The sequence below is a fragment of the Anabrus simplex genome, chromosome 1 (genome assembly GCF_040414725.1).
Source record: "Anabrus simplex isolate iqAnaSimp1 chromosome 1, ASM4041472v1, whole genome shotgun sequence".
In the NCBI taxonomy this organism is placed as follows: domain Eukaryota; kingdom Metazoa; phylum Arthropoda; class Insecta; order Orthoptera; family Tettigoniidae; genus Anabrus; species Anabrus simplex.
In genome coordinates, this window is record NC_090265.1 from 870,505,336 (window position 1) to 870,530,852 (window position 25,517).

At 41.3% G+C, this 25,517-nt stretch overlaps 1 protein-coding gene across 4 annotated transcripts in view; it reads left to right on the plus strand.

The window, feature by feature from the left end:
* The first annotated feature begins 1,577 nt into the window (after window positions 1-1,577).
* The window catches only part of LOC136857668 (zinc finger CCCH domain-containing protein 13), a 214,556-nt gene continuing 190,616 nt past the window's right edge, over window positions 1,578-25,517 (plus strand). For 3 of the 4 annotated variants that reach the window (XM_067136501.2, XM_067136503.2, XM_067136504.2), the window contains exons 1-6: window positions 1,578-2,075; window positions 2,380-2,595; window positions 2,760-2,835; window positions 17,856-18,098; window positions 21,462-21,655; window positions 24,865-25,172. In XM_067136501.2, the coding sequence (XP_066992602.2) occupies window positions 2,387-2,595; window positions 2,760-2,835; window positions 17,856-18,098; window positions 21,462-21,655; window positions 24,865-25,172 (1,030 nt within the window). In that variant the 5' untranslated portion in view covers window positions 1,578-2,075; window positions 2,380-2,386. The remainder of the gene's footprint in view (window positions 2,076-2,379; window positions 2,596-2,759; window positions 2,836-17,855; window positions 18,099-21,461; window positions 21,656-24,864; window positions 25,173-25,517) is intronic. The other variant, XM_067136502.2, reaches the window with a different exon arrangement.

The following is a 25,517-nucleotide window of genomic DNA, read 5'->3' on the forward strand; positions in this document are numbered from 1 at the left end:
CCCCTCTCAACTATTACAGGGTCAGACAAAGCTTCACCTACTCTAACTCTCTGAGATCTATTTTCTAGAAATATAGCAACCTATTCAGTCACTCTTTTGTCCAGTCCAATTGCACTCATTTTTGCCAATAGTCTCCCATGATCCACCCTATGTCAATCGCGATACAGTCCATTTGACCTCCAGAATCCAATATATCTGCTATATCTTGCTGGAATCCTACAAGCTGAGCTTCAGTGGAATATCCTTTCCTAAAACCGAATTGCCTTCTATCGAACCAGTTATTAATTTCACAAACATGTCTAATATAATCAGAAAGAATGCCTTCCCAAAGCTTACATACAATGCATGTCAAACTTACTGGCCTGTAATTTTCAGCTTTATGTCTATCACCCTTTCCTTTATACACCGGGGCTACAATAGCAACTCTCCATTCATCTGGTATAGCTCCTTCGACCAAACAATAATCAAATAAGTACTTCAGATATGGTACTATATTCCAACCCATTGTTTTTAGTATATCCCCAGAAATCTGATCAATTCCAGCCGCTTTTCTAGTTTTCAACTTTTGTATCTTATTGTAAATGTCATTGTTATCATATGTAAATTTTATTACTTCTTTGACCTTAGTCTCTTCCTCTATCTCGACATTATCCTTGTAACCAACAATCTTTACATACTGCTGACTGAATACTTCTGCCTTTTGAAGATCCTCACATACACACTCCCCTTGTTCATTAATTATTCCTGGAATGTCCTTCTTGGAACCTGTTTCTGCCTTAAAATACCTATACATACCCTTCCATTTTTCACTAATATTTTTATGACTGCCAATTATGCTTGCCATCATGTTATCCTTAGCTGCCTTCTTTGCTAGATTCAATTTTCTAGTAAGTTCCTTCAATTTCTCCTTACTTCCACAGCCATTTCTAACTCTATTTCTTTCCAGTCTGCACCTCCTTCTTAGTCTCTTTATTTCTCTATTATAATAAGGTGGGTCTTTACCATTCCTTACCACCCTTAAAGGTACAAACCTGTTTTCGCATTCCTCAACAATTTCTTTAAACCCATCCCAGAGTCTGTTTACATTTTTATTTACCGTTTTCCACCGATCATAGTTACTTTTTAGAAACTGCCTCATACCTGCTTTATCAGCCATATGGTACTGCCTAACAGTCCTACTTTTAAGACCTTCCTTTCTATCGCATTTATTTTTAACTACCATAAAAACAGCTTCAGATGATGAAGACGACACATACACCCAGCCCCCATGCCAGCGGAATTAACCAATGATGGTTAAAATTCCTAACCCTGCCGGGAATCGAACCTGGTTAAAATAGTGATGTTCCCGATGTCCTAGTACTATCAATGTTCCTTCTATATACCAACAATTTCATAGAAGTCGGAAACAATATATCTACGAAATAGTGTACGTTTTATCAAATTAACGTATCCTATAGGGAAGGTACATTTAGAACGAGTCGTAGTAATCCGGGGATAATTGTCCTATGAGCATATTTATATTGGCCACTCTGATAAAACCCAACATGGCGCTTATATTGTCGTGTATATAGCTACAGTTTATATTGGAAAGTGACAATTTTAGTATGATGTAGGTGAATATATTACGAGTAGGCGTTTCTGTGTCATTTTATCCTTCGGCATCGTATAAGTTTCATAACGCGTCCTCTGAGAGTTTTAAGATAATTCAGAACCCGAAAGTAAATAACGTTGATGTTTCGTGGTATTGGAGTCCCAGCATCGTCAATCTTCTGTCCATGAATATATTACTGAAACATTCAGAAGTAGATCTAGTGAAATAGACGCGTGTGTCTGTGCTTGTTGTAGTATTTTCTTGTCCTGATGAGTTTTCAAAATATGTGGATGTTAGTGATAAAAATGTGCATAAGATTTAGAACAAGGATATGATCGTGTTTTGGATCTTGAAATAGTTTTACTGTTCTAATCTGTATTATGAATCGCTGTTGCTTGACGTATCGCTTTGTGAAATAGTGTGGTTAGGTGTTTGCATATAACAGTTAATTGGTGGTTAGGTGTTTACATATAACAGTTAATTGGTAAGTAAAATTTCAAAACATGTGCATCATGCATGCTACAGTAATTTGAACTGTGAAGTGTTCCTTTCCTAAATATAAAGAAGGTCCTTGTTAATTTCTATAAGAGTACAATAAGATGTACAGAAACTGTTTATACATTTCACTTGTGTTTTAAACCAGTGGCACTCTAACGTTTGCATTTTATCTCGCAGTTTTGGCAAAACAAATCAGTGTATTTACCAGCCACCTCTTTTCATTTCTTGGCTTGTTCTTACTCACTGTCAGTTATGAATTATGACAAAATGTTAAATTTATTTTATTTTAGAAGTAAAATGCCGGAAAGTATGTCAAAACAGACAAAACGTAAAATAACTGTGGAGCCACCTCCAAATAAGAACAAAGATTCCACTCGCAGGCCAAGTGTCTTTGAGCGATTAGGTACAAAAGCTACCTCAGCTACCAGCACAAATCAAACAAACGGTGAAAATTTCTGCAGGCATTGGGTTCAAAATGGCAATTGTCCATATGGGAAAACATGCAAGTAAGTAAGAGTCCAACATTTCAGTTTTAGAATTGGGTATTTTTATACGTGAGTCAAGCATTAAGAACAAGAGTTCTTCAATATTTGTGGAATGCCATTTATAGTTTTTAAGCTAATGAGTTAAATTTACTTGAGACATTTAATTATTTTATGAATTTTTGTAGGTATGCTAATACACACACTCTTATCAGTCCATCAAAACGAGCAGCAAAGAAAGAAACTGATACTAAACAAAAACAGGTATGTATAATCATAGTTTATTTAGGACAACTGGTTGTAGAAATCAAACATTTCATTTTCAGAATTGGGTATTTTTATATGTAGCCTAAGCCAGGCTTTAAGAGCATAAGTCCTTTAATATTTGTGGATCGTCGCCATAAGACCTATCTGTGTCGGCGCGACGTAAAGCCCCTAGCAAAAAAAAAAAAAAAATTTGTGGAATCTCCAAGGTTTTGCTTGGATATGCATGATACATTTGTTATGTTTACAAAACTTGCTCTTTATTTATAGGGTATTTTGGTATAAAGAAACAAATTTTTGGTAGACCCAACTACCGGTACGTCTAGAATATCATACAGCATTGAGTTACTGAACCTTACAGTAATACGGTAATGACATGTGGCCTCCAAAGAGGTCAGGTAGGCCTATATGTCTTTTGAGATGACGCCTATGGGCAACCTGCTTGGTTGAACTTTGGGGCTGTATGTACGATGAAATCTTAGTTGTAATTGGCACAGGCCAGAGTAAAGTGTAGCTTTCACCGAAGTCCCAGTCTTATCCATGGCTGTGGCAATATGGAAGCTGCTGGGGTATGGTGGTGCTGAGTAATGACATTCAGTGCATCTGAGTGTTATGAAAGGTGTTGCTCATAGGGTCAGTCGTGCTGCAATAGCATTTTCTGACCCAGTGAGGAAAGCAATGGCAAACTACCTCACTCCTCGTCTTGCCTAGTACGCCTCATTTTGGTGCTGCCATTGGTTTTTGCGGTTTCCTTATAACCACATAACTTTTGGTGGTGCTATTTCAGGATCCAACCAGCCTCTGGGCTGATGACCTAACAGACAGACAAGTGTGCAAGCAAAGCGGAAGGTTGTACAGTAAACAAATGTGGATATAGGGATCACTAATCAGAGTGGCGACAGGTCATTGGTGCAGGCATTGTGGACTCGTCAGGCATGCTACTGAATACAGTACCAGACATCAGACGGGTTTACCACAATATTGATGGCAGCTTCAGTAATGGCGTTGCTGCTGGTCATTGGTGTGAAAATGAACCCTGGTCCCTGTCCTAGCAGTGCCGTTGGTTGGGATAAATGGAAAACATAAAGGAAATTGTCAAGGAGACGTGCCAGGCTGAGCAGACCAGAGAACTTTCCTTGGAATAGGCTGTAAATCCTTCTACTTCTCTTTTACTTCTCGGAGCAATCCAGCTTTCTACACAAACGGGTACCTGTAAGCTTGCCATCAACTCTCTAAAAGATTAATTCCCTGATTTATTCTTGAAACCTTCAATAAGTTATTAACACACCCTATTTTCATCTCTAGTTTTATTTTTCTCCCCTGCATTTCACTCTTGACAGCCAGTCTTACTCCTTGAAACCTCTAGTTACTCCTGCTTCATTAGAACTCTCCTCTCTGGTGCACTAACACTTTCCCTTTCACAGACTTCCTCATTTGAATTACCTTTCTGTGGCAAAAGTTGACACCTTGCCACCCAAGGTTTGTAACATTATAAGAGAGTATAAATTATGCATATCTTACTTGAAATTCCTTACAGAGGAGAGATGGTTCATTGCAATGTCTAGGAGCCCACCAGTCCACCCCCAGAAGTACATTTACTTTTATAACCTAATAAAGAGTAGCACCCTTTATTGTCCATTGCTGAAGTACAGTAGGACTTTCATTCCTATTGGCCAACATGAAAACATTTTAAAGACAACAGTGATACAATCTTTTAATTATTGAAGAGTGCTATTTTAGTATTTAAGACTATGTACGTATTCAGCTGAGAATGGCTCATTCACAGGGCTGAAACTAGTCCTGCGTCTCAATATAAAATATAATGTATTTTAAAAGAATATTGTATTGATTCGGTGGATCATCCCCTCCTTCAATTTTTAAAAGAATCATCAATACAGGCAACATGAAATTGATATCGTATGAGAAAAATCATCACCATCACCAACCAGTTAACACAATTGAACAATATTTCCATGTTGGCAAGCGCACGCGCGCACACTCTCTCTCTCTCTCTCTCTCTCTCTCTCTCTCTCTCTCTCTCTCTCTCTCCTAACCAGTTATGAATAGCCGCACTTACTAATTACTGTCTATTTACAAATTGCTCTTCCTTATGGTGCAGCAGGAGGTCCAGCCCATTGCTATACCTGTGGACGCTTATCCCTTACTTTCACTTTCCCCAAGTCTAACCACGTTATAGAACAATTGTTTGTAGATGCTGGATCTGAACACAGAGCCACTGGTTACACAACACACAATGACTGTTCGTTGGTTTGACTCCACTGACAGTCCAGTAATTCACACAGTTACATGCAATGAACAACCAAACAGCTCAGCAGTATTCAACAGCAGGACGATATTCACAACAGCGAACATTAACACAGGTCCATTTACCTTCACACTCGCGATAGCAGCATCCCTCGCTGAGCCTCAGTTCAAAGAAATACACAAACGCACAGTACAGTCTTTGGTTTCTTCATCTCCACTTACTCACTGGTCTCTCCAACACCACAACACCAGCTCGCTCCCAGGCTCCTTATATTTATACCTCGATGTTGGGTCACTAAAACATTCAGGATTTGGCTGGAGATAGAACTTTTCCTGTCATATCTTCCAGAAATCGCATGGAGAAACTAGATGAAGGGAACAATAGAGGAAGGGCTGTGGCATGTTCTTGGGTGAGCTGGGAAGTTCCCCGAGCTTGCTTAGTCGTCCTCTTTCAGGTAATACTGAAGGGGCCACGACAAGGCTGACGGTTGCTCGAGAACGTAACATTGCCCTCCTTCGAGAGCTGATCGTTCCGATCAGTTACCTCCTTCAACTGCTCCCAGGTAAGGTGCCAATCGGTCGAGGTGCACCACCTTCAGCTTGCTTCTTGGGCTCCATTCTGTGCCATAGATGACGTCATTTACTCTCTTGACAACATGGTAAGGACCTTCCCATGCTGACTAGAGTTTGGGGGACAAACCTCTCTTCCTTATGGGGTTATACAGCCATACCATGTCTTCTTTCTGGTATCCAGCAACATCCGCTCATTGGTTTATGGTGCCTTCATTCGATCGCCCTGTATTCTCAGTCTCTTCCGGACAGCAGCCTGTATACCCTCTAGTTTCCATGCTAGATCGAGGCAGTACTGGTCGGTAGAGGCAGGATGATCGTCAGGTCGACTGAACGCTAAAACCACGGGGAGGCGCAGTTCTCTCTCGAACAACGTCCTTGCTGGTGTGCATCCAGTGGCCTCGTGTACTGCAGACCAGTACGCTAAGAGGAACAGGAGAAGATGACTATCCCAGTCTCTCTGACGTTCGCTGACGACTATTTGCAGGTGATTCTCAATGGTCCTATTGAATCGTTCTACCATTCCCTCCGATTGGGGATGTAGAGGCTTGGTCCTGGTCTACCGGATACCCAACAAGCGGCACAGATTTTGGAAGACTGCCGACTCCAAGTTCCGTCCCTGATTGGAATGCAACTCCAGTGGTACGCTGTATCTACTGACGAACTCGTTCACAAGGGTTTCCACTACCGTAGTTGCCTTCTGGTTCGGAAGCGCATGCGCCTCCGGCCACTTAGTGAAATGTCAGTGACGACAAGTATATAATGATTTCCCACGTCACTGGTAGGGAATTGTCCAGCCCCATCAATTGCCACTCTCTCGAGGGGCGTGTCCACGTCATAAGTCTTCATTCGGCCTTTATATCTTGGCTTGGTCCCTTTCTGGAAGCACACTCATTGCATCTAGTGCAGAAGTTTTCCACGTCCGACTGGCACTCTACCCAGTAGAACCTCTCGCGAACCTTTTCCAAGGTCTTCTTGATTCCGAGGTGCCCTCCCGAAGCTTCACCATGAACTTCCTTCAGGACTTTTGCTACCATACTGCATGGAACAACCACCTACTCCTGGAGAGTCTTCCCGTTGCTGCTTTCCCAGATGTGCTTTAGCAATCCATTCCTGGTCACCAGCGAGTCCCATTGCGAGCAGTATGACTTAGTTTTGGAGCTGAGGTCACTGACGTTTATCCATCCAGGCGGGTGATCTTCCACTCGGCCAGCAGTCCGATGTCCTTAGTCATCCCTCTGCTCATTAATCCAAGCTTCATGACTCCAGCTTCCCTCAAACTCTACGGTGATCCTTCGGCAGGGAACGTTGTGTTCACCTTCCCTCTTGGAGCAGAACTTGCAGTCTTCAAGACAATGCCTTCAGGACAGAATATCGGCGTTGGAATGTAGGTGACCCTTGCTGTGTTCGATCACATAGTTGTACTCCTGCAGTTTCTCCAGCTATCGTGCGAGCTGTCCTTCCGGGTTCTTGATATTTAAAGCGACTTGAGTGATGCATGGTCAGTTCTGATAAGGAATTCTTGGCCATACAGGTAATTTTGAAAATACTGTAATTGTCTTCACAGTGGCTAGCAACTTTTTCCGGGTGATGCAGTAATTTCTTTCTGGTTGGGAGAGGGCATTACTGAAGTATGCCACTACATGCTCTTCGTTGTCCACGGCCTGAGACAGGACGCCCCCCAATACCAAATTCGCTGGTGTCTGTGTCGAGCACAAATTTCACCCCAGCTCTGGGATATACCAATACCGGTGCTGTACATAGTGCGTGCTTCAAGTGGTCAAAATATTTTTGTGCATCCGGGAGATAGTAGGTTCGAATCCCACTATCGGCAGCCCTGAAGATGGTTTTCCGTGGTTTCCCATTTTCACACCAGGCAAATGCTGGGGCTGTACCTTAATTAAGGCCGCGGCCGCTTCCTTCCAACTCCTAGGCCTTTCCTATCCCATCGTCGCCATAAGACCTATCTGTGTCGGTGCGACGTAAAGCCCCTAGCAAAAAAAAAAAAAAAAATTTTTGGAATTCCTCTGTACAGGTGAACCAATCCCCTGACAAATCAACGGTAATAAGTACAGAAGCCCAAGAAGCTGTGAAGCTGGAACTTGTCCCTAGGTACTGGCCACTCCCTCATGTCATGGTTTTCTCAGGATCCATTTGTTCTCCTTTCTCCGAGATGGTATGGCCAAGGTACTGTACTTCCTTCCTGAAGAGCTCGCCTTACTTCGGGCTCAACTTCAGCTGGAATGCTCTCAATTTTCCAAGAATCTCCCCCAAATTCTTCAGGTGCTCATCGAAGGTGCTTCCAACAACGATGATGTCATCCAGGTAAATCAGGCACGTCTTCCAGTGCAGCTCTCTCAACACGGTCTCCATCAGCCTCTCAAACATTGCCGGGGCGTTGCACAACGCGAATGGCATTACCTTGAATTGCCAGAGACCATATCCAACTGAAAATGAAGTATTCTCTCTGTCTTCAGGATGAATCTCTACTTGCCAGTAGCCACTCTTCAGATCCAGTGTAGAGAACCACTTTGACCCTGATATTGTATCCAGAGTGTCATCAGCCCGAGGTAGCGGATAGCTGTCTTTCTTCGTGACATCATTTACTCTTCTGTAGTCGACACAGAATTGAGTAGAGCCATCCTTTTTTTTTTTTTCACCAATACTACCGGGGAGCTCCAAGGGCTTTCTGAGGGTTTTGTTACTTTCTGTTCTTTCATTTTTTCGATCGTCTGATCTACTTCATGTTGTTTCGCGAGCGGAACTCGTCGAAACGGAGTCTTGATGGGTGCGCTGCCACCCACATCAATCAGATGTACGAATTTCGTCTGGCCGAAATCGTTGCTGTCCAGGGAGAAGACGTCTTGATACTCCAGCAGTAGGTCTTCCAGCTTCTCTCGTTGCCCGCATTCTTGTTTGTCGCTGGATTTTTCATACACCTTCTGCGGGGCCTCTGGCAAGTTCCTCCCTGCTCTCACTCCTGTGTCTGACCGATCTGACTCGATGGTTTTGCAGCGAGCAAACAATACAATGGGCTCACAAACTCCTAGTGTTGTGCCTTGGTGGATGGCGAAGTTGTAGTCATTCAAATGGGTCAGTCGAACATAAGGCTGATGAGAGGTTTGATCAAGGTTTTGGCGATCGGCTATCACTTTGTTTGAACGCTCGGATATTCCGGCACCACAATGGCCGTCAAGACACCAGCAGCTCCATCCACGTCCACATCCACGTCCACATCCACTTCGGCCCTTTGCTGGGATGATCAGATCCTCTCGTAGCTTAACCTGGCATAAAGCAGTTCCTTTCTGTGCTGGTTGCATGGCAGTTTCTTCATCCCTGTACTGAAGTGTGTTGGCCCTCGAAGAATTCCATCACTGTCTCACCGTGGACAGGTGTCGTCTCTCCTGTGGCAGTAGCCAGGCTGAGATTCACTGGCAGGAATAGAGTTCCTTCACCGCTGTGCAACCGTTGGCTTCATGATGGTCCTCATTGCTCCAGTGTCAATCAGCCTGCTCTGCGCTATCCCGTCGTCAACTCCATCTACTATTAGGCTGCTACCATCTGATTGCGGTCTTGTTATGTGGGCGTGGGCTGCTGGGGCTTGACGACTTTCCTGAGCCAACCTTCGCCCCTTAAGTCTGGCTAATAGTTGTTTCCCTGGCTGGTATATTTCTCAGTCGTTGGGACGTCAGATGGAGGCTCCCATCTTTGGCATTCTTCACAGTTCCGGCTTATATGTCCCTTCGTACCACAATTCTAACAGGTGACAGGTCTTCTAGGTATCCAGTGGCTCGAGCGTTGTTCCATTGCCTCATTCGCTGGGTTCCTCTTTGCTTCATATAAAACCTTCCCACAGCTTCGAGGAAATTGGTCCAGGACTTATCGTCCTGCAACTGCGGAGTTTCATCCACTTCCAGGCGGCGCATCCTAGTTTGTAGTCTTGACGCCTGCTTCGCGGCCTCAAACTCCAACGCGTGGCCAAGAGCGCTTCCTAGGGTCTTGTGGTGGGTGATGCAAAGGGCCTATTGAATATCTGGTTCGCGTAATCCATCTATGAAGGTCTGCCTACCCAGCTGTTCGACGAACTCTTCTGGTGCTGTAGGATAGGCCAGGCGAACGAGACGGGCGACATCTGTCTTGAATTCCTGGAGTGTCTCCGTACTCTCCGAGTTCTGGTTCGAAGCTGGGTCTGGTAGGCCTGTTGTAGGTGGCGATCTCCGAAACGGGCATCCATATGAGCTACTAGCGCGGTGTAGTTGTTCTGAGTGCCTTCTGATATTGCCCATAGTATATTGAGGGTTTCCCCTCTCAGAGCCATGATGAGGGCTGTAGCTTTGAACCCTTCACACCAGTGGTTAGCAGAACAGGTCGCCTCGAACTGCTGCAGATATGTACTCCATGGTACCTTCCCGTCAAACGTTGGTGGCGTTACCGTGGTCGAACTCGGTACTGCAGAGATGGCCCATCCACATAGGTCCCGTCTCGTACATTATTGCGTAGCTAGGCGACTTCTCACTTCAGGTTTTGGTAAATAGCGTTGAATTTTTGATCGACCGTAGCTATTTTATCGTCAACCGTCCCTATCTCACATTAAATTTCTCGTCAGTTTCCCGCTGGGGCATGTTCATCTTGTCTTCAAGTTTGTCTTTCACATTAGTTATTTCTGCCTGCAGAACATCCTTTATCTCGTGATGACCCTGATTGATCTGTCTCTGTACTTTTACTACCATCTTCTGGCTTTCTTCCATCTTCTCCATCGTCATTTTCTGGCCTTTTTCTGTCTTCTTTTGCCCGTCTTTCATCTCGTTTCAATTGTCTTCCATCTTCTCCGCTACCTTCTTTTGATTTTCTTCCCTCTTGTCCTCCATCTTCTTTTAATTTTCTTTCATTTTCTCTTCCTTATCAAAGAGTGCATTTAACTATACCTCCATTTTCGTATGGCCTCTGGTCTCAACTGTCATGCAGTAATTAACAAAAGATCAAAAGATATATATGAGTGTGCATTCACTATACACCGACGTTCTGGAATGTTCCCGATGGTGGTCGAAACCTGCAGTATCTGGTCTGCTTATTTACACTGATTACAATGATGTATCACACATGGGGTCTATTCTAATTTCTGACACCATTTTGTTACCAGTAAAACCCCATCTGTTTCACTCTTCTAATCTACTTTAGTATGACCGTGCGTGCGGTATAAAAACAAACACAAACACACACACACTCTCTCTCTCTCTCTCTAAACACGAAGTCCAGCTCATTGCCATACCTGCGGACGCTTATCCCTTACTTTCACTTCTCCAAGCCCAGCCGACTCATACAGCAGTTGTATGTAGACGCTGGATCTCAACACAGGGCTACTGGTTGCACAACACATGATGACTGTTTGTTGGTTCGATTCCACTGACATTCCAGTAATTCACAGCGTCACATGCAGGGAATAACCAAACAGCTCAGCAGTATTCAACAGCAGGACGATAGTCACAAGAGTGAACATTAACACAGGTCCGTTTACCTTCTCGCGATAGCAGCTTCCCTCGCTGAGCCTCAGTTAATAGAAATATACAAACACACAGTACAGTCTTCTGTTCTTTCGTCTCCACCTAATCACTGGTCTCTCCAACACCACAACACCAGCTCGCTCCCAGGGGCCTTGTATTTATACCTCGATGTTGGGCCACTAGAACATTCAGGGTTCAGCTGGAGATCGAACTTTCCTGTCATATCTTCCAGAAATCGCACGGAGAAACTAGATGAAGGGAACAATAGAGGAAGGGCCTTGGGATGTCCTCGGGTGGGCTAGGAAGTTTCCTAAGCTGGCTTAGTTATCCCCTTTCAGTTAAAACCGAGGGGATAGGGGGGCATGATTAACTTAGTGGCTTAGCTGCTGGCTTCCCACCCGGAGGGCTGAGGTTTGAGTCCCGGTCGATCCTGGGTTGAGATTTTCATCTCTAAAATCACGTGGCGTAAGGAAGGGCACCTGGTCTTAAAGCCCTGGGTGGTTCCTGCGACCCCAGAAAATAACTGGGATACGCTGAAGAACGTTTATATATGTACTAACTGATGTACCTGTGCTTCGCTACGGAATTCTACATTGTATACAGAATTCTAGGTTAGGTAGTGTACACGTTGCGAGCAAGATTGTATTAAATTGCATAGCACTTAACATTACCCTAGAAACGCGACGGGGAAGTTGCCAAACGTCTTTTCTCATATGAAGACTGGATTAGCAAATTTTCATTGTAATGGTAGGCCTCCTTTCCTACCATCAGTCACAATCAGGTTGGGGAGTTTTCATTATCATGGCAGACACTCGCTCTCCACCTGCCTTTTTACATCCTCAGAAAGACTGTCTTAGTAGTTTTACCAACTTAAATGAGCATAGGTCATTACGCCAGTAGGAATGGCACGATTAAAAGCAATGCTTTCATATGAAATACTCGATCAAATGAAAAACCGCACATTTTCTCACTTTTAACAAACAGTACTACGCTGCCAATCTAACAGTCCAAAGTTCCAGAGCTGGAATGACCAAGCCGCAGACAGCCGTGATCCGTGAACACACTTCGTTTTATTTCGGCCGGGTGGGGGTGTCGAATAGTGGAGACTCCCAGGGCAGAAACTATGCCCTTTTACTTATCTGTTTCCTAGGAGTACACGATGAGTCAGAAAATCTCAGTTCACTACACAGGCGGCGGAAAAATCTATCCGACTTAGAGGCAAATTTTTCCTCCAAGCCAGAGGAGAAACCCCCTCTTCACTGTTAATTTGAAAAAAATGAATGTGGAATTTAATAAAGGTGAAGAGGAAGAAGCTTTCTTAAGAAACGGTTCTTTTCAGGGTTGAATTTCGAGTTTTTACTGAATTGTGGTACTATAATTTGAAATAGGCCTAAATTGTAATTCTAGACCACTCATACTACTACTACTAAGTGAGCCTCTGCCTTAAGTGTGCATACTGCTCATTCAAAACAGCGCATCAGAGTAGGGACTGAATAGTTGGAATACTATGATGAACCAGTCTGTTACGTACCAGCAGTAGCCTATTAGATAATGTATGAACCAGAGGAATGGCATGCTAGAGAAGAAAGTTTTCTAACTCCCCACCTATTTCTTGCCAATATTCAGTCAAGCTGCATAAGCGGCAGCATAAGAGACAAGGCACATCACAACAAACACTGGTCAGTGAAATGTTATTGTTGATCAGTGTTATGCCACTGCCTTCGTGAAGTATATCATGAAGGCAGTGGTTATGCGCTTCAATATTGTAGGCCTTCACATTTGGTTTTCTTCTGACTCTGAAATACCACTCTTATCATAGTCGGTACGGTAAAACTGAATAAAATATAAATGGCCGGAAATTGTATTCTCTATAACTTTTGTTATGTAGTACGTTTTGATAGAACCAATAACATAAATATTTAAAAATTAAATTTTAGGCCCCTTCCCCTAAACTACAATTTCATCCAGGATGAATAAAAGTGTTTATAACTTACACTGTGGTTCCTTATTCCCCGACTCTATATACCTTATTTTCATTAAATTCTCTTAACCCATTTTCTCGTGGCTCGGCGTTGGTATGGACTTTGCAACAAAAATACAAATTCATGAATATCTGCGTTATCAAAGCCAGTACGATAACAACGCATGGCATAAATGATCGGAATTTAATTCTGTATAAGTTTAGTTATGTAGTATTTATCGATAGGATCACTAATAATATAAATAAGTTAGTTGAGAATTAAATTTTGGCCTTCCCCTAAACTATCATTTCACTCAGCGTGAGTAAAATTATTTATAGCCTAGATTGTAGTGGCTCATCCTTCGACTTCACATACCAATTTTTATTAAATTCTCTTCAGCCGTTTTCTCATGATGCGTGTACATACATACAGACAGAAATTACGGAAAAGTAAAAAGTGCATTTCCTTGTTACTATGGACATGACCAATACAGAAATATCATTCTTTTCAAATTTCTGAGCAATGTAGAGACAAAACTCATTTTATATATATAGAATGTAGATGACATCACTCCCAGAATTCAACACCATTTGTAGAATATACAGAGTTCTGTTCTCCCCTCTTTATTTTGCATTAGTAATATCATTTTGATTGAAACATACTAATTTGAAAAATCAAAGGGTGCAAAATTATCAGAACTTCATGTATTAATTTGTGTACAGGAAAATTGGAACATAAATAGAAACTCACAATAGGATGAACACAATGACAGGTCAGTTTGGAAAGAGGTAGCTAATGATGATGGCTTGTGGCCACCGGAGAGTTTTGGTGCAGGTCTTCTGAGTTGACGCCGTATAGGAGACCTGTGCATCTGTCAGGATGGGGCCCTATTTAAGATATACACAAGGCCCCGAGCCAGAGGAATTAACCAATGATAGTTAAAATCCTGATTGTAATAATTTCAGTATATTAAGTATAACTCTGTCACTTGAAAACTGTGATATTATCAGCATAAATAAGGATTAGTGTGTTAGATTTTTATGGGATAAACATTGACATCTGTAGTACAGTGATCACCAGATAAGAGGGGTAGAGGCAAATTCAAGTGAGGCATGCATAGTGAGCTGAGGGGAAGGACAGGCTGTATTCCCCCAGAACCCTGCTGGTCTTTCCTACTGGAGACAGCCACACAACTGCCTGTGGGTGGGGGATGCAGACGAAGAATACACCCACGGTATTCCCTGCCTATCATAAGAGACAACTAAAAGGGGCATCCAAGGGATGATAAAACTGGAACCATGATACTATTTGTAATTAGTACCACCATGCGGGGAACACCATGGGTTGCTTATACTTGTGCGTAGTACCACTATGTTAGGTACACAATAGGTTTGTGATTAGTAGCAATAGAGTGCGTTGGCGGCTTTTACAGTACCTGTGGCTCGTACCCCTATATGAGCAACACCATGAGATTGGTGACACCATTGTTATGCCTTGCCTATGCTTAATACCCACTCTGTGAGGAACACCACGGGATAGTGCCGGGTCCTTGTGTTTAGTCCACTTATGTGAGGAACGCCACAGGTTTACGTTGCGTGTAAGTAGCGCCGCAGTGTGCGAAACACCATAGGCCTGTGTTACATGTGCGAATTTCATTACCTATGCATAGTACCATACTGTGTGGAATACCGCGAGTCTACGCTACTTTTGATTAGTACCGCAACATGACACATAGCATGGTTCTATTTTTCTAGCAATAAGTGCCATTATGAGGGGCCGATGACCTGGATTATGGACCTGTTTCGACTACAAGCATCATCGATTCTATATTGTGCTTTAGAAGCTGTCCCTTGGTCAGTAATACTATAGTTTAAAGCTAAGTTTTTGGGAATGTGGGGCATTGAGGGTCAGATCCACTGATTCTTTTAACTTCATATACATCCTTCATTCTTTGTCCTCACGTTTTCGAATTCTGGTCAGTGGAGGATTATGGATTTTTAAATTGTCATACCATTTCGTCTCATTTCATATCATTAGGGACCGATGACCTAGATGTTAGGCCTCTTTAAACAACAAGCATCATCATCATCAAGTAAATCATGTGTCTCACTAGCACAAGTAGAGAGCTGTACTAATGACCATGCCTTACAAGACAGAAGATGGAACAAAGAAGCTTTTGTCTCCCATCAGATAGCTCCTTGCTCATCCCTTGAGAGGAGATTACAGCCTGCCCTTCTCGTCAGCTTGCTATGCTTGCTGCACTTGAGTTTGATGATGCTTGTTTAATGGGGCCTAACATCTAAGTCATTGTTCCTCACTTTAGTTTGCTGTAATCTCTTGTTTAGAGGTTACTGTATACTGTATATATGTATAGGACAAATGTTTCACCTTTGAGGTACACTTCATATTACTTTATTTTAAGCAAGATTCATCCTGCCGTATTGTTTGCTTACACTAGGATGAGAGTCCATCAGTTTCATTGTACCGCATTGATGGTTGAACTAGAGGTTAAATATTTCTGCAGCCAGTTATCATGATCTAGTTCTTCCTTTGCCCTCCAGGAACCTCTAAAACAATGATCTTATAAAGTACTGTTAGTACCTATACTGTCATTGTCATAATTTTCATGGCAGTTTGTCCCATTTTGGTGCAGGGTCCACTGATAGTGCAATCAGTGTGAGCTGTAAGAAACAGACAAGATTTTCACTATTTGATTTTGCTTCCATGCAGTGATTTTCAGTAAACTGTTACCTGGGGTAGAAATTCAGGATGTGCAGTGTAAGTTTTATAGCATCATAAGGGATATGAAATGTTACAAATCTTATGTGGAATACCTTGTGGAGGAGAGACGTGTTTACTGTGAGAGCCAGGGACCCACCTACTGTCCCCCAGAAGTACATTTACTTTTATAACCTAATATAATTTATCACACGCCATTATTCATTGCTCAAGCACGCTATAGCATTCCATTTGGCTAAGATACAATCGGATATGACGTCATTCCCAGAAATCAAGTGAAATGCTTTGTTATCAACCTGCACACAATAAAAACACAACTAAATGCAATCTGTAATGAAACAATGTACAATACAGACCAATAACTTTGTCACTAGCAGGCACGATAAATTACTTCAGTTTTTTTAATGTGCTGCTCTCACTGTACGGAATGCTAGAGACCCAATAGCCTCTTTGCGACTTTATCCTGAGGGCTTACACCCTCAGACCCCATTTGCTTGATCCTAGTCCAATGGATTTGTCACTAACCTTACCTAACCAATCCTGACCAATGGTTTTGTCACTAGGTGGACCTATCCAATCCAGACCAATGGATTTGTCACTAGCTGGGCCTAACCAATCCAGACCAATAGTTTTGTCCTTAGCCAGACCTAACCAATCCAGACCAGTGGCTTTGTCACTGGCCGTCACAAGTTCGTAAGTTCAAAAGTTCAAAAGTTGGCAGCCTTGTGCACCGCTCGATCACGTCCACAGCGAGAAAGAAACAAATGACAATGCAATCGTGTGTAGATGCCTGCGCTGAAAGAGTGCTGCAGTTACTGAACTTTCGCCGTTACCTGTTCTTCAACATATTATTAATCCAATTAATATGGTGGTTTATTTACATTTAGTGTAGAGTTTTATTTGGTACTGAATAGTCTTCGTGATGATGATGACGCTTGTTGTTTAAAGGGGCCTAACATCTAAGGTCATCGGCCCCGAATTGTCTTAATAAGCCCCACCTTTATCACTTGTGCACTACTTTTTACTCCAGTTGAATGGTAGATGAGTGTGGAGCTTGAAAGTGGACTACAATGTCCAGAGTTTGAGTTCTGATCTGTAGCTTATGTATTCTTTTTGGTAGTATTTTAATATTCACTAAGTTATTAGTGCATGTAGATTTATTGTCCTAGGCTTGCTCGCTTGACATCCTTATCTCTACCTCAACCTGTGATGCAGCCTTCATGTGACTTAATGATTCCCATGTCTGAACACTGGCTTAACCCCATGTATCTTGATTTTATTGAAGGTTTGTCCGCTGAGCTCAATAGCTGCAGTCGCTTAAGTGCGGCCAGTATCCAGTATTCGGGAGATAGTAGGTTCGAACCCCACTGTCGGCAGCCCTGAAAATGGTTTTCCGTGGTTTCCCATTTTCACATCAGGCAAATGCTGGGGCTGTACCTTAATTAAGGCCACGGCCGCTTCCTTCCCACTCCCAGCCCTTCCCTGTCCCATCGTCGCCATAAGACCTATCTGTGTCGGCGCGACGTAAAGCAACTAGCAGAAGGTTTGTCTTACAATTTTATTTATGTTCACCATAAAGACAACTTTGCCGAAACTGGATTCTAGGCATTGAAAATATCATTTTAATATCAGTGAATACTGGTTTAAATTTTGGCAGAAAGACTTCTTTTTTTCTTTTTAGTGCTGTCTTGCCCTATGCACTACTCAAGTTTAAACTCGTACAACAAAATTACTTGAAAATCACACTGTCCCAAATGTTGCACAGATCACTATAACATGTCCTGCAATACCTGCATCTACTCTTTGCAAGGGTTAAAGACTTTCTGTGCAGTGACCTTCACTGGCTAGTACTCACATTTCTATCATTCCTTAAAAATTGGAGGAAGGGAGAGTTGAGTTGGGAAATCATGTATTTCTGGTTTAAGGGAAAACAGTTCTGGGATTCTTTGATCTTATGTGTTTAGCTTTCTCTTGTTTATTTTAGGGACATGCTGCAAAGCCACCAAGTAAAGATGATCTGAACAAACGTCTTCATTCCACTGTGGTAGTTAAGAAAACTCAGTCACCTGATCTTAATTGGGAGAACTGGGATCAAAATGATCTGGAATATGAGGATGAGAAGGTGCTGGAAAAACGACGCCAGCTACTTCAGAGAGAGTTGGAGCTGCAGATGAAACGAGAGAAAGAAGAGCAGCAAAGGCAGAAAAAGGACAAGAAACAAAAGAAGGTTTGTAGTGTTCAAAATAATGCCAATTGAGACACTAGTTAATTAGGTGACAAATGAATTTTGTGTATTAAGAGCAAGTAGTTTATTTCCATCAAGATGTAGTTCAATACTTTTAGTAAATTTATAAATTTAAAATCTTACAAAATGCATTCTGTAACAATATGAGACGAAATGATCAGATATCTTAAAAAGTTCTGTCCTTTGTAAAAAATTAAATTCAATAGGCTGCATTGATTACGGTACTATATAAGCTTGACTCATAAGAAAGGCTCTGACATCGCATTTGAATTTAAATTTAAGAATTTCATTTTTAACTCCGTATTGAACCAAGAATAATAGATAAGTGAAATTAAAAATCCACCTTTTCAATACTAATATTAAACTAAACAAGTTATAACATGGAACTAGTTTCGACACTGGTGAGCGTCATCTTCAGCCAAATATGAGAACAGGCAATCGTAAATAAACATTTCATCATTATGTCAATGCACATATAAACACTCTTAATATGGGACTTATTATGCCCCTAAAAGTATCTGGAGAAAACTTCAAATAATCGCAATTTAAAAATCTTGAAGTTACAATTAGAACGACACTTAACACAACATAATTCTTTTCCCTCAAGTTAGAACTTTGAAAGTATCGAGTACGACTTAGAACTGCAAGATTCTCAAATAAATAAAAAGTCTTGTCACAAATGAAATGTTATACAAGGCTCGAACCATATAGAGTTTCTCTGTAAATATGATAGTCTCAATTAGAACGACACTGTAAAATAACATAATTATTTAACTCAAGATGGAATCTTGAAAGTCCTGAGTTCTAATTAGAGTAGGAAGATTCACAATTTAAATAAAAGGTCTTGTCACAAATGATCAGAAGTACAAAGGATGAAATATATATAAAGTTCCTTTATAAACATTAAAATTATTCTTAAAAAAAAAAACTGTTAACAGTTCACAGTGATTTCGAGACACAGGAGATGTTAGTTGTAGGCCAGTACCAGGTCGACCAAGGGTAACCACCCCACAGCAGGACTGATATCTGGCCTTAACCGCCCGACGAAATCGGAGTGCACCTTCAAGACAATTGTCGGCGGAGCTTGCAGCCATCTCAGGGGTTGCCTTTTCCCGGCAAACTGTGTACCGGAGGCTCAGAACAGCAGGGCTGTTGGCCCGACGTCCAGCGGTGTGCGTCCTGCTCACTCCAGCACAGAGACGGGCCCGTTCACTGTGGAGCCGTCAACATCGAAACTGGACCCTAAATGAATGGAATGAATGGAGGCATGTGCTCTTCACAGATAAATCCCGCTTCAGTTTGCAGAACGATTCCCATCGCACATTAATCTGGAGAGAACAACCACAGGAACATCATGGGAACAGGACCAGTATGGTGGTTAGGGCGTCGTGGTGAGGGGCGGCATCATGTTGAACGGCCGTGCGGACCGGCACATCTTCATGGGTGGTCCGAGGAACACTGTTAATGCTTGGAGATACAGGGATGAGGTACTGAGACCACATGTTCGACCCTTCAGAGGTGCGGTTGGTCCAGACTTCTTCTTAATGGACGATAATGCCCGACTGCACCGCGCTGCTCTGGTGGATGAATTTCTCGCTGGGAAAGATTTTCATCGCATGGACTAGCCAGCGAGGTCTGCGGATCTGAATCCTATAGAACATGTCTGGGGTGCATTGGGCAGGCGAATTGCATCCCGTCGGCCTCCACCAAGGACCCTCCAAGACCTTCGCATTGCCCTTTCGGAGGAATGGGGTCAACTGCCACAAGAATTCTTCAACCATCTGATAGAGGGCATGCTGCGAAGCATGTGTGGCCGTTAGGGGTAACCATACACCCTATTAACAGCATATTTCGTTGTGGAAGACATTGCCAAGTTTTGTTAGTTGTTGTCAGAAATGTACCTTAGCTATCAGAACCTTTCTGACACTGTTTTTTTTTAGACAAGTTATGTGATATATGGTGTGTGATTCAGCTTCCGTTTGTTCAGCAATCCGTCTGACTTCCTATCAGGCGGTATGGCCTCGTTTAGTGATTATGCTTAACTTTTGGATGCTAATGTTATGATAGTGCAGTAGGATTAAGCAAATCGAAGTTACGGCTTTCAGAAATACATTAAACATTAAACAGGCTTTGTAATACACTACTACACGTACATTTCATAAACATGAAAAATCTGTGTTACAACTTCATAGGCAACATTTAGATTGGTACTTAACCAGTTATTTGCTGCTACCTGAATCTACACTGCTGTAGTCCACAGCAGCCTAAGAGCTGCCACTGCATGTTCAATCCACGGAAATGTTTTTTATACCCAACATCTGTTGATAATGGCGAAAAGAACGAACTGATTTTTGGTAGACTGTTTTCTGCTCTGTAATTTTATTACTTATTGTCACATCTCTTTTTGTTAGTCCAGATTAATATCAGTGAACTTGAAAAGTGTGTCCAAATTTTCCCTAATGTTTGACAGTTTAAACTTTGTTCCATTACTTTCATGTTATCATCAGATTCCTGCTTCTGTCTTGGTGCAAACACAAAACTCGGTACAGTATTATGGTGTTTTACTATGCAATTGAAAATATGTCCGAAATCATGAGGATTTACTGTAAATTGATTCTAATTGTTGACTGACACATTCAGTTAATTTAGAATTTACATTGGACATTGGAATTGAGTTTTGTAAATTTTGGCTCATTTTTAAAATTTTAGTTGCGTGCATACTTTTTCAGTACTTTTACCTGGTGGTTGTCGTCGCACAGCTGTGAACTTGCATTTGGGATATGGTGGGTTTGAATCCCAGCGTCAGCCCTTTCTTATCATTCCATCGCTGAAAACCTTTGATGTGTTAATGCGATGTTAAACCAGCAGTTTGGATGAATTATATGGAATTGCCCATGAAATACAGGTAGCAAAATTGCAGAAACTCAGCATCGTCTCAGATTTTAATCTTCGCCGAATTCCACTTATGACATGCCACTGTTATTGCATTGATATTTGTCAGGAAAGGTATTTCATCGTTTTTAAATTAAGAGAGAATTCTCAGAAATAGTACAATAATTTCTTTCAGCTTCTGGAGCTCAACTTATTTCCTACTTTTACCTAATATGATAGAGTGGTTCCTAAAACTCCATTCAAAATTTTGTTTATGGATGTAATCTTTCAGGGTAGTCTTTGTTCAACATTTAATTAAATTATGTAACATTGGTTTCTTTATTTCATCTCTGTTTCAGTAAGATTAGTTGTATGGTTTGCTGGATTTAAAGTTATGTATTTCAATGTATTTTGGGGTAATAGAAATAATTTTGAAATAGTATGTTCAAAATGTATATAATTTGTACATTACAGCATAGCAGTTCTTCTTCAACATCAGCTAGCTCCAGTAGCTCAACTGAATCAAGTTCTAGTAGTGATGACTCTAGTTCAACATCTAGTAGCAGCTCCACAGACACAAGACGTCGGAAAGTTAAGGCCAAGAAATTAAAGCGAGACTCAAGTTCTTCTACTTCAGAAACTGATCGCACCCTTAAGAAGAAACCAAGGTAGTGTATCCCTGTGAAGTGTCCTTCATCATTCTTTGCTCTGTATGTTGCTGCCATACTCTGAGATGTCTACAAACAGCCCACATGTAGCTTTGATGAAGATCTCGCTAACTTAGCCTGATTCTGCTTCCATAGATTTGTTTCAGGATAACTGGAATGATGCTAATGATTGCATAAATTTCAAAAAGAAATTAAAAACAAATCAAATTGAAGGTATATATAACTTTTGATCTACAAAAATATAGGTCTGCATGTTTTGCAAACCAAAAGATGATCAACTTAACTGTCAATCCCAGGGAGCTGAAAAAAACAAACTCTAATTTTCACATTCCTTTTTGGACTATTACCGTATTTACTCATGCATTGAACCCACCTGGCTTTTCGAGGCGAAGAAAATGCAAAACATAATCTTACATATGAGACTCCCAACGTAATTCGTCGGAGAACAACGATTCCGCTTCGAAGCAGGTACAAGCATTATTGAAGCTCTGATGACATCACACAAATTCGTGAATAGTTTCATCTGTATGACTCACGCAATGAGAACTCATCGAAGTCCTGCGGTACATCTATGTTTTGTAGTTGAGAATGTCCGCCAGCATAATGGTTAGCACAATTAGCTGTCCTTGTTGGGAGCCTGAGTTTGATTCCCGGTACAGTACTTTACTACCAGAGATGTATGAATGGCAGGAAGGTTGATATGTAATAAAAATGGTACATGCAACTCCCCTCCATTGGGGGCGTGTCTAAAAATGAGCTGCACGACCTCGGGATGAGGGAACGAGTTTACTTTAGTTGATAAATATTCACGGTTGTTGCTGTTAATATAGCAGGTGAGATCATTGACAAAGTGACCGTTTAATATCTCGTAACTCGGACCAATATAGGTTTTTTTTCTTTTGCTCTTTGCTTTATGTCGCACCGACACAGATAGGTCTTATGGCGACGAATATGTATTTTTGGAAAGAAGTAAGAATAAAACATGATAAAAACAATCCAATCATAACGATTGTTTTACTCGCCACTGTACCTAACAAATAATAATAATGATTTTATGTCCTCACTTACTTTTAACGATTTTCAGAGATGGCAAGCAAAACATACTATGCATTAATAAAAAAATTAACATTATGATAACAAAACGCGTTACCGCCACACCTGTATTATTCATAAATGCAACAAACTTTCCTGTTATTTATTTCTATTCTTTCCGTTGTGGAACTTCCGACTATCCGGGCACTTGATACACATACCTAACCTAAATTTTGTGTTCTCTATTATCTCATTTACAGTTGTTTAGGTAAATCCTGCTGTGATAAAATGTGGAGAAAAAGCATGAAATATATTTTAAAAATAAGGGTCTGGTTTTCAACAGCCGCAGTTATCCAAAGAATACTTCCAGTCACTATGTATTACATTCGGAAGTATAACTCGTAACATATGCTAGTTATCAGCTGGTGGTTTGACACGCTTTCTACAGCACATCTTTATTCAGAAGGATTGTTTCTGCTACACGTACACAGACTCTCCAGAAACCATTTGGGGAATAGATTCTCACTGTTGGGACTCTTTAGTCAGGAACGAAACTATTTTTAAAAGTTTCAAAAAGACGGAACCTCGAATGCTCTCAATTGCAGTGCATGGCTGACAACATGGCAGTGACAATGACGTTTGGAATGACAACACGCCGGTAGCAGGGAAGTTGGTGACACAAGACAACAATTCAAATGAAAGCAACGATCACGTTTACTCAGGTTTACTGTATGGTAGGCCTAGTGCTCAACTGACAGAGACATACGACTGGCCAACAAGTTCTTGTGTATCAATATTACATAATATGATAATACGATACCCTTTCCCCTATGGAGTCTAGTATGAAGTGAGACGAACCTTCGTAGTCAAGCTTTTTGACCGTATGCCCTTCGTGACGTCAACCTCATCAGATGAATTAATGAGATGAAACGAATGACGTGATATGAGTAACTAAAACTGACTATATTTACTTTATATGTAGGCCTAAAAGTCGTGTTCACCATTTATTGTCTTTTTACATTTAGAAATACTGCCTTCCAACGAATAGCTATCACAACATGTCGTGAAGAAAATCTGAAAATGAACTATAGGAATATGAACATTTTCATTTTTACGGACAGCCAAGCGGCCATTAAGGCACTAGAAGCAGTCGGGATAATATCCAGAATTGTCTGGTATTGCCTTTCACTTTACCTAAAGCTCTCAAAGTACAACATTGTCAAAATAATATGGGTATGAGGGCATGCAGGTATAGAAGGAAATAAAAAGGCATATAAACTGGTCAAGAAGGGGGCAGAAACACATTTTGTAGGCCCAGAACCTGTATGCAGGATTTCCTGTGGACAAGTCTGACACTTCATAGGAAAATGGGTACAAAAGAAACAAATGGAGAACTGGAAAAAATACTCCAGGATACAGGCTTACAAAGGAACTGATAAAAGGACCAAATAAGAAACATACTAAAGAACTGTTGAAACTCAGCAGGGAAAATATAAGATGGGTAGTTGGACTGTTGACACGACACTGCCATCTGAAAAAAACACCTACATAGAATTGGGGTAATAAGAGACAAAATATGTAGGAAATGCAATGAAGCAGAGGAATCAGCTGAAGACATATTTTTCGAATGTGAGGCGCTGGGTAGACTCAGACTCTCCACTCTAGGACTACCAGGTGAAGAGAGAGAAAAAATCCACAAAGACCCAATAAGAACAACCTGCAGCTTTGTGAAGGGAGCAGGTATATCTAGGTGGGAATGAAGGAAAAACATGGTGGCAAAAGATCTTAGAGGTCGACCCTAATTAGGAACTAATATGTAGAGGCCCCATGAAGAAAAGAAGAAGAGGAAGCCTTCTAACAAAAATAGCCAGTATAACTCAAATACATTGATATGTTTGTTAAAGATAATGTAGAATGTTTATATGTACAATTCATAGCTCTTTATAGCCTAGAAGTCATGTGTTCACTGCACAAAATTTGTGGTTATTGCATATTGGAAACCCCCCCCCCCCATTTTTTTTCTGCTGTAAAAGTGGGAAAAAAGGGGGTCTAATACGAGAGTAAATACGGATATCAGACTTTACCAATACAATCTTCTTTCCATTATATTTCATCCAGAAGTGTATCCTTTTTGTGTAAAATGTACTTACGACATTTTTCTTTTGTTCTTCTTTCAGGGCAAGAAAGAGCTCTGTCAAAGGTGACAGTCCTCCTCCAGTTTCAAAAAAGCCATTGTCATCAGCACGACGAGATGACCAGCGTTTGTCTTCAAGCACAAAAAGGCGTGAACCATCTCCATCCCACAGGAAGGCTCCACCGCCAAAAGTGGTTCAACTGTCATCTTCTACAAGAAAACGTTCTCTTACTCCACCGGGTCGAAGTATCAGTGGGCATCGTCGACGGTCTCCATCACCCACACATTCCAGTAGCAGTAAAAGCAAAGCACTTTCGTCGTCACGATCAAATTTATCAAGTAAGCAATCAGGTTGGTAGCTGTCCCTATTAAATGTAACATCAGAGCATGTAAATTGTTGTATTGAGACTGCGGTGTGAGATTATTGTTCACAGCTAAACCATTTCCTTGCAATGACAAGTATAACCGTTACCATGTATTTAAATCAGAAATACAATAATGTTCCGTTTATCTAGTTTAATTGTGATTTTTAAAGTTAATTTTACATGTGAACAAAGTGCATTTATGGACCTTCTTAATTACGAATAGAGTTTTTCAAATGTGCAGGGCAATCATTGCTTTTATAAAACAGCCATCTTGTTCATAGCAAGCCCATTTTGGATATTTGATATTTAAATTGTGCCAGACTGGGTAGCT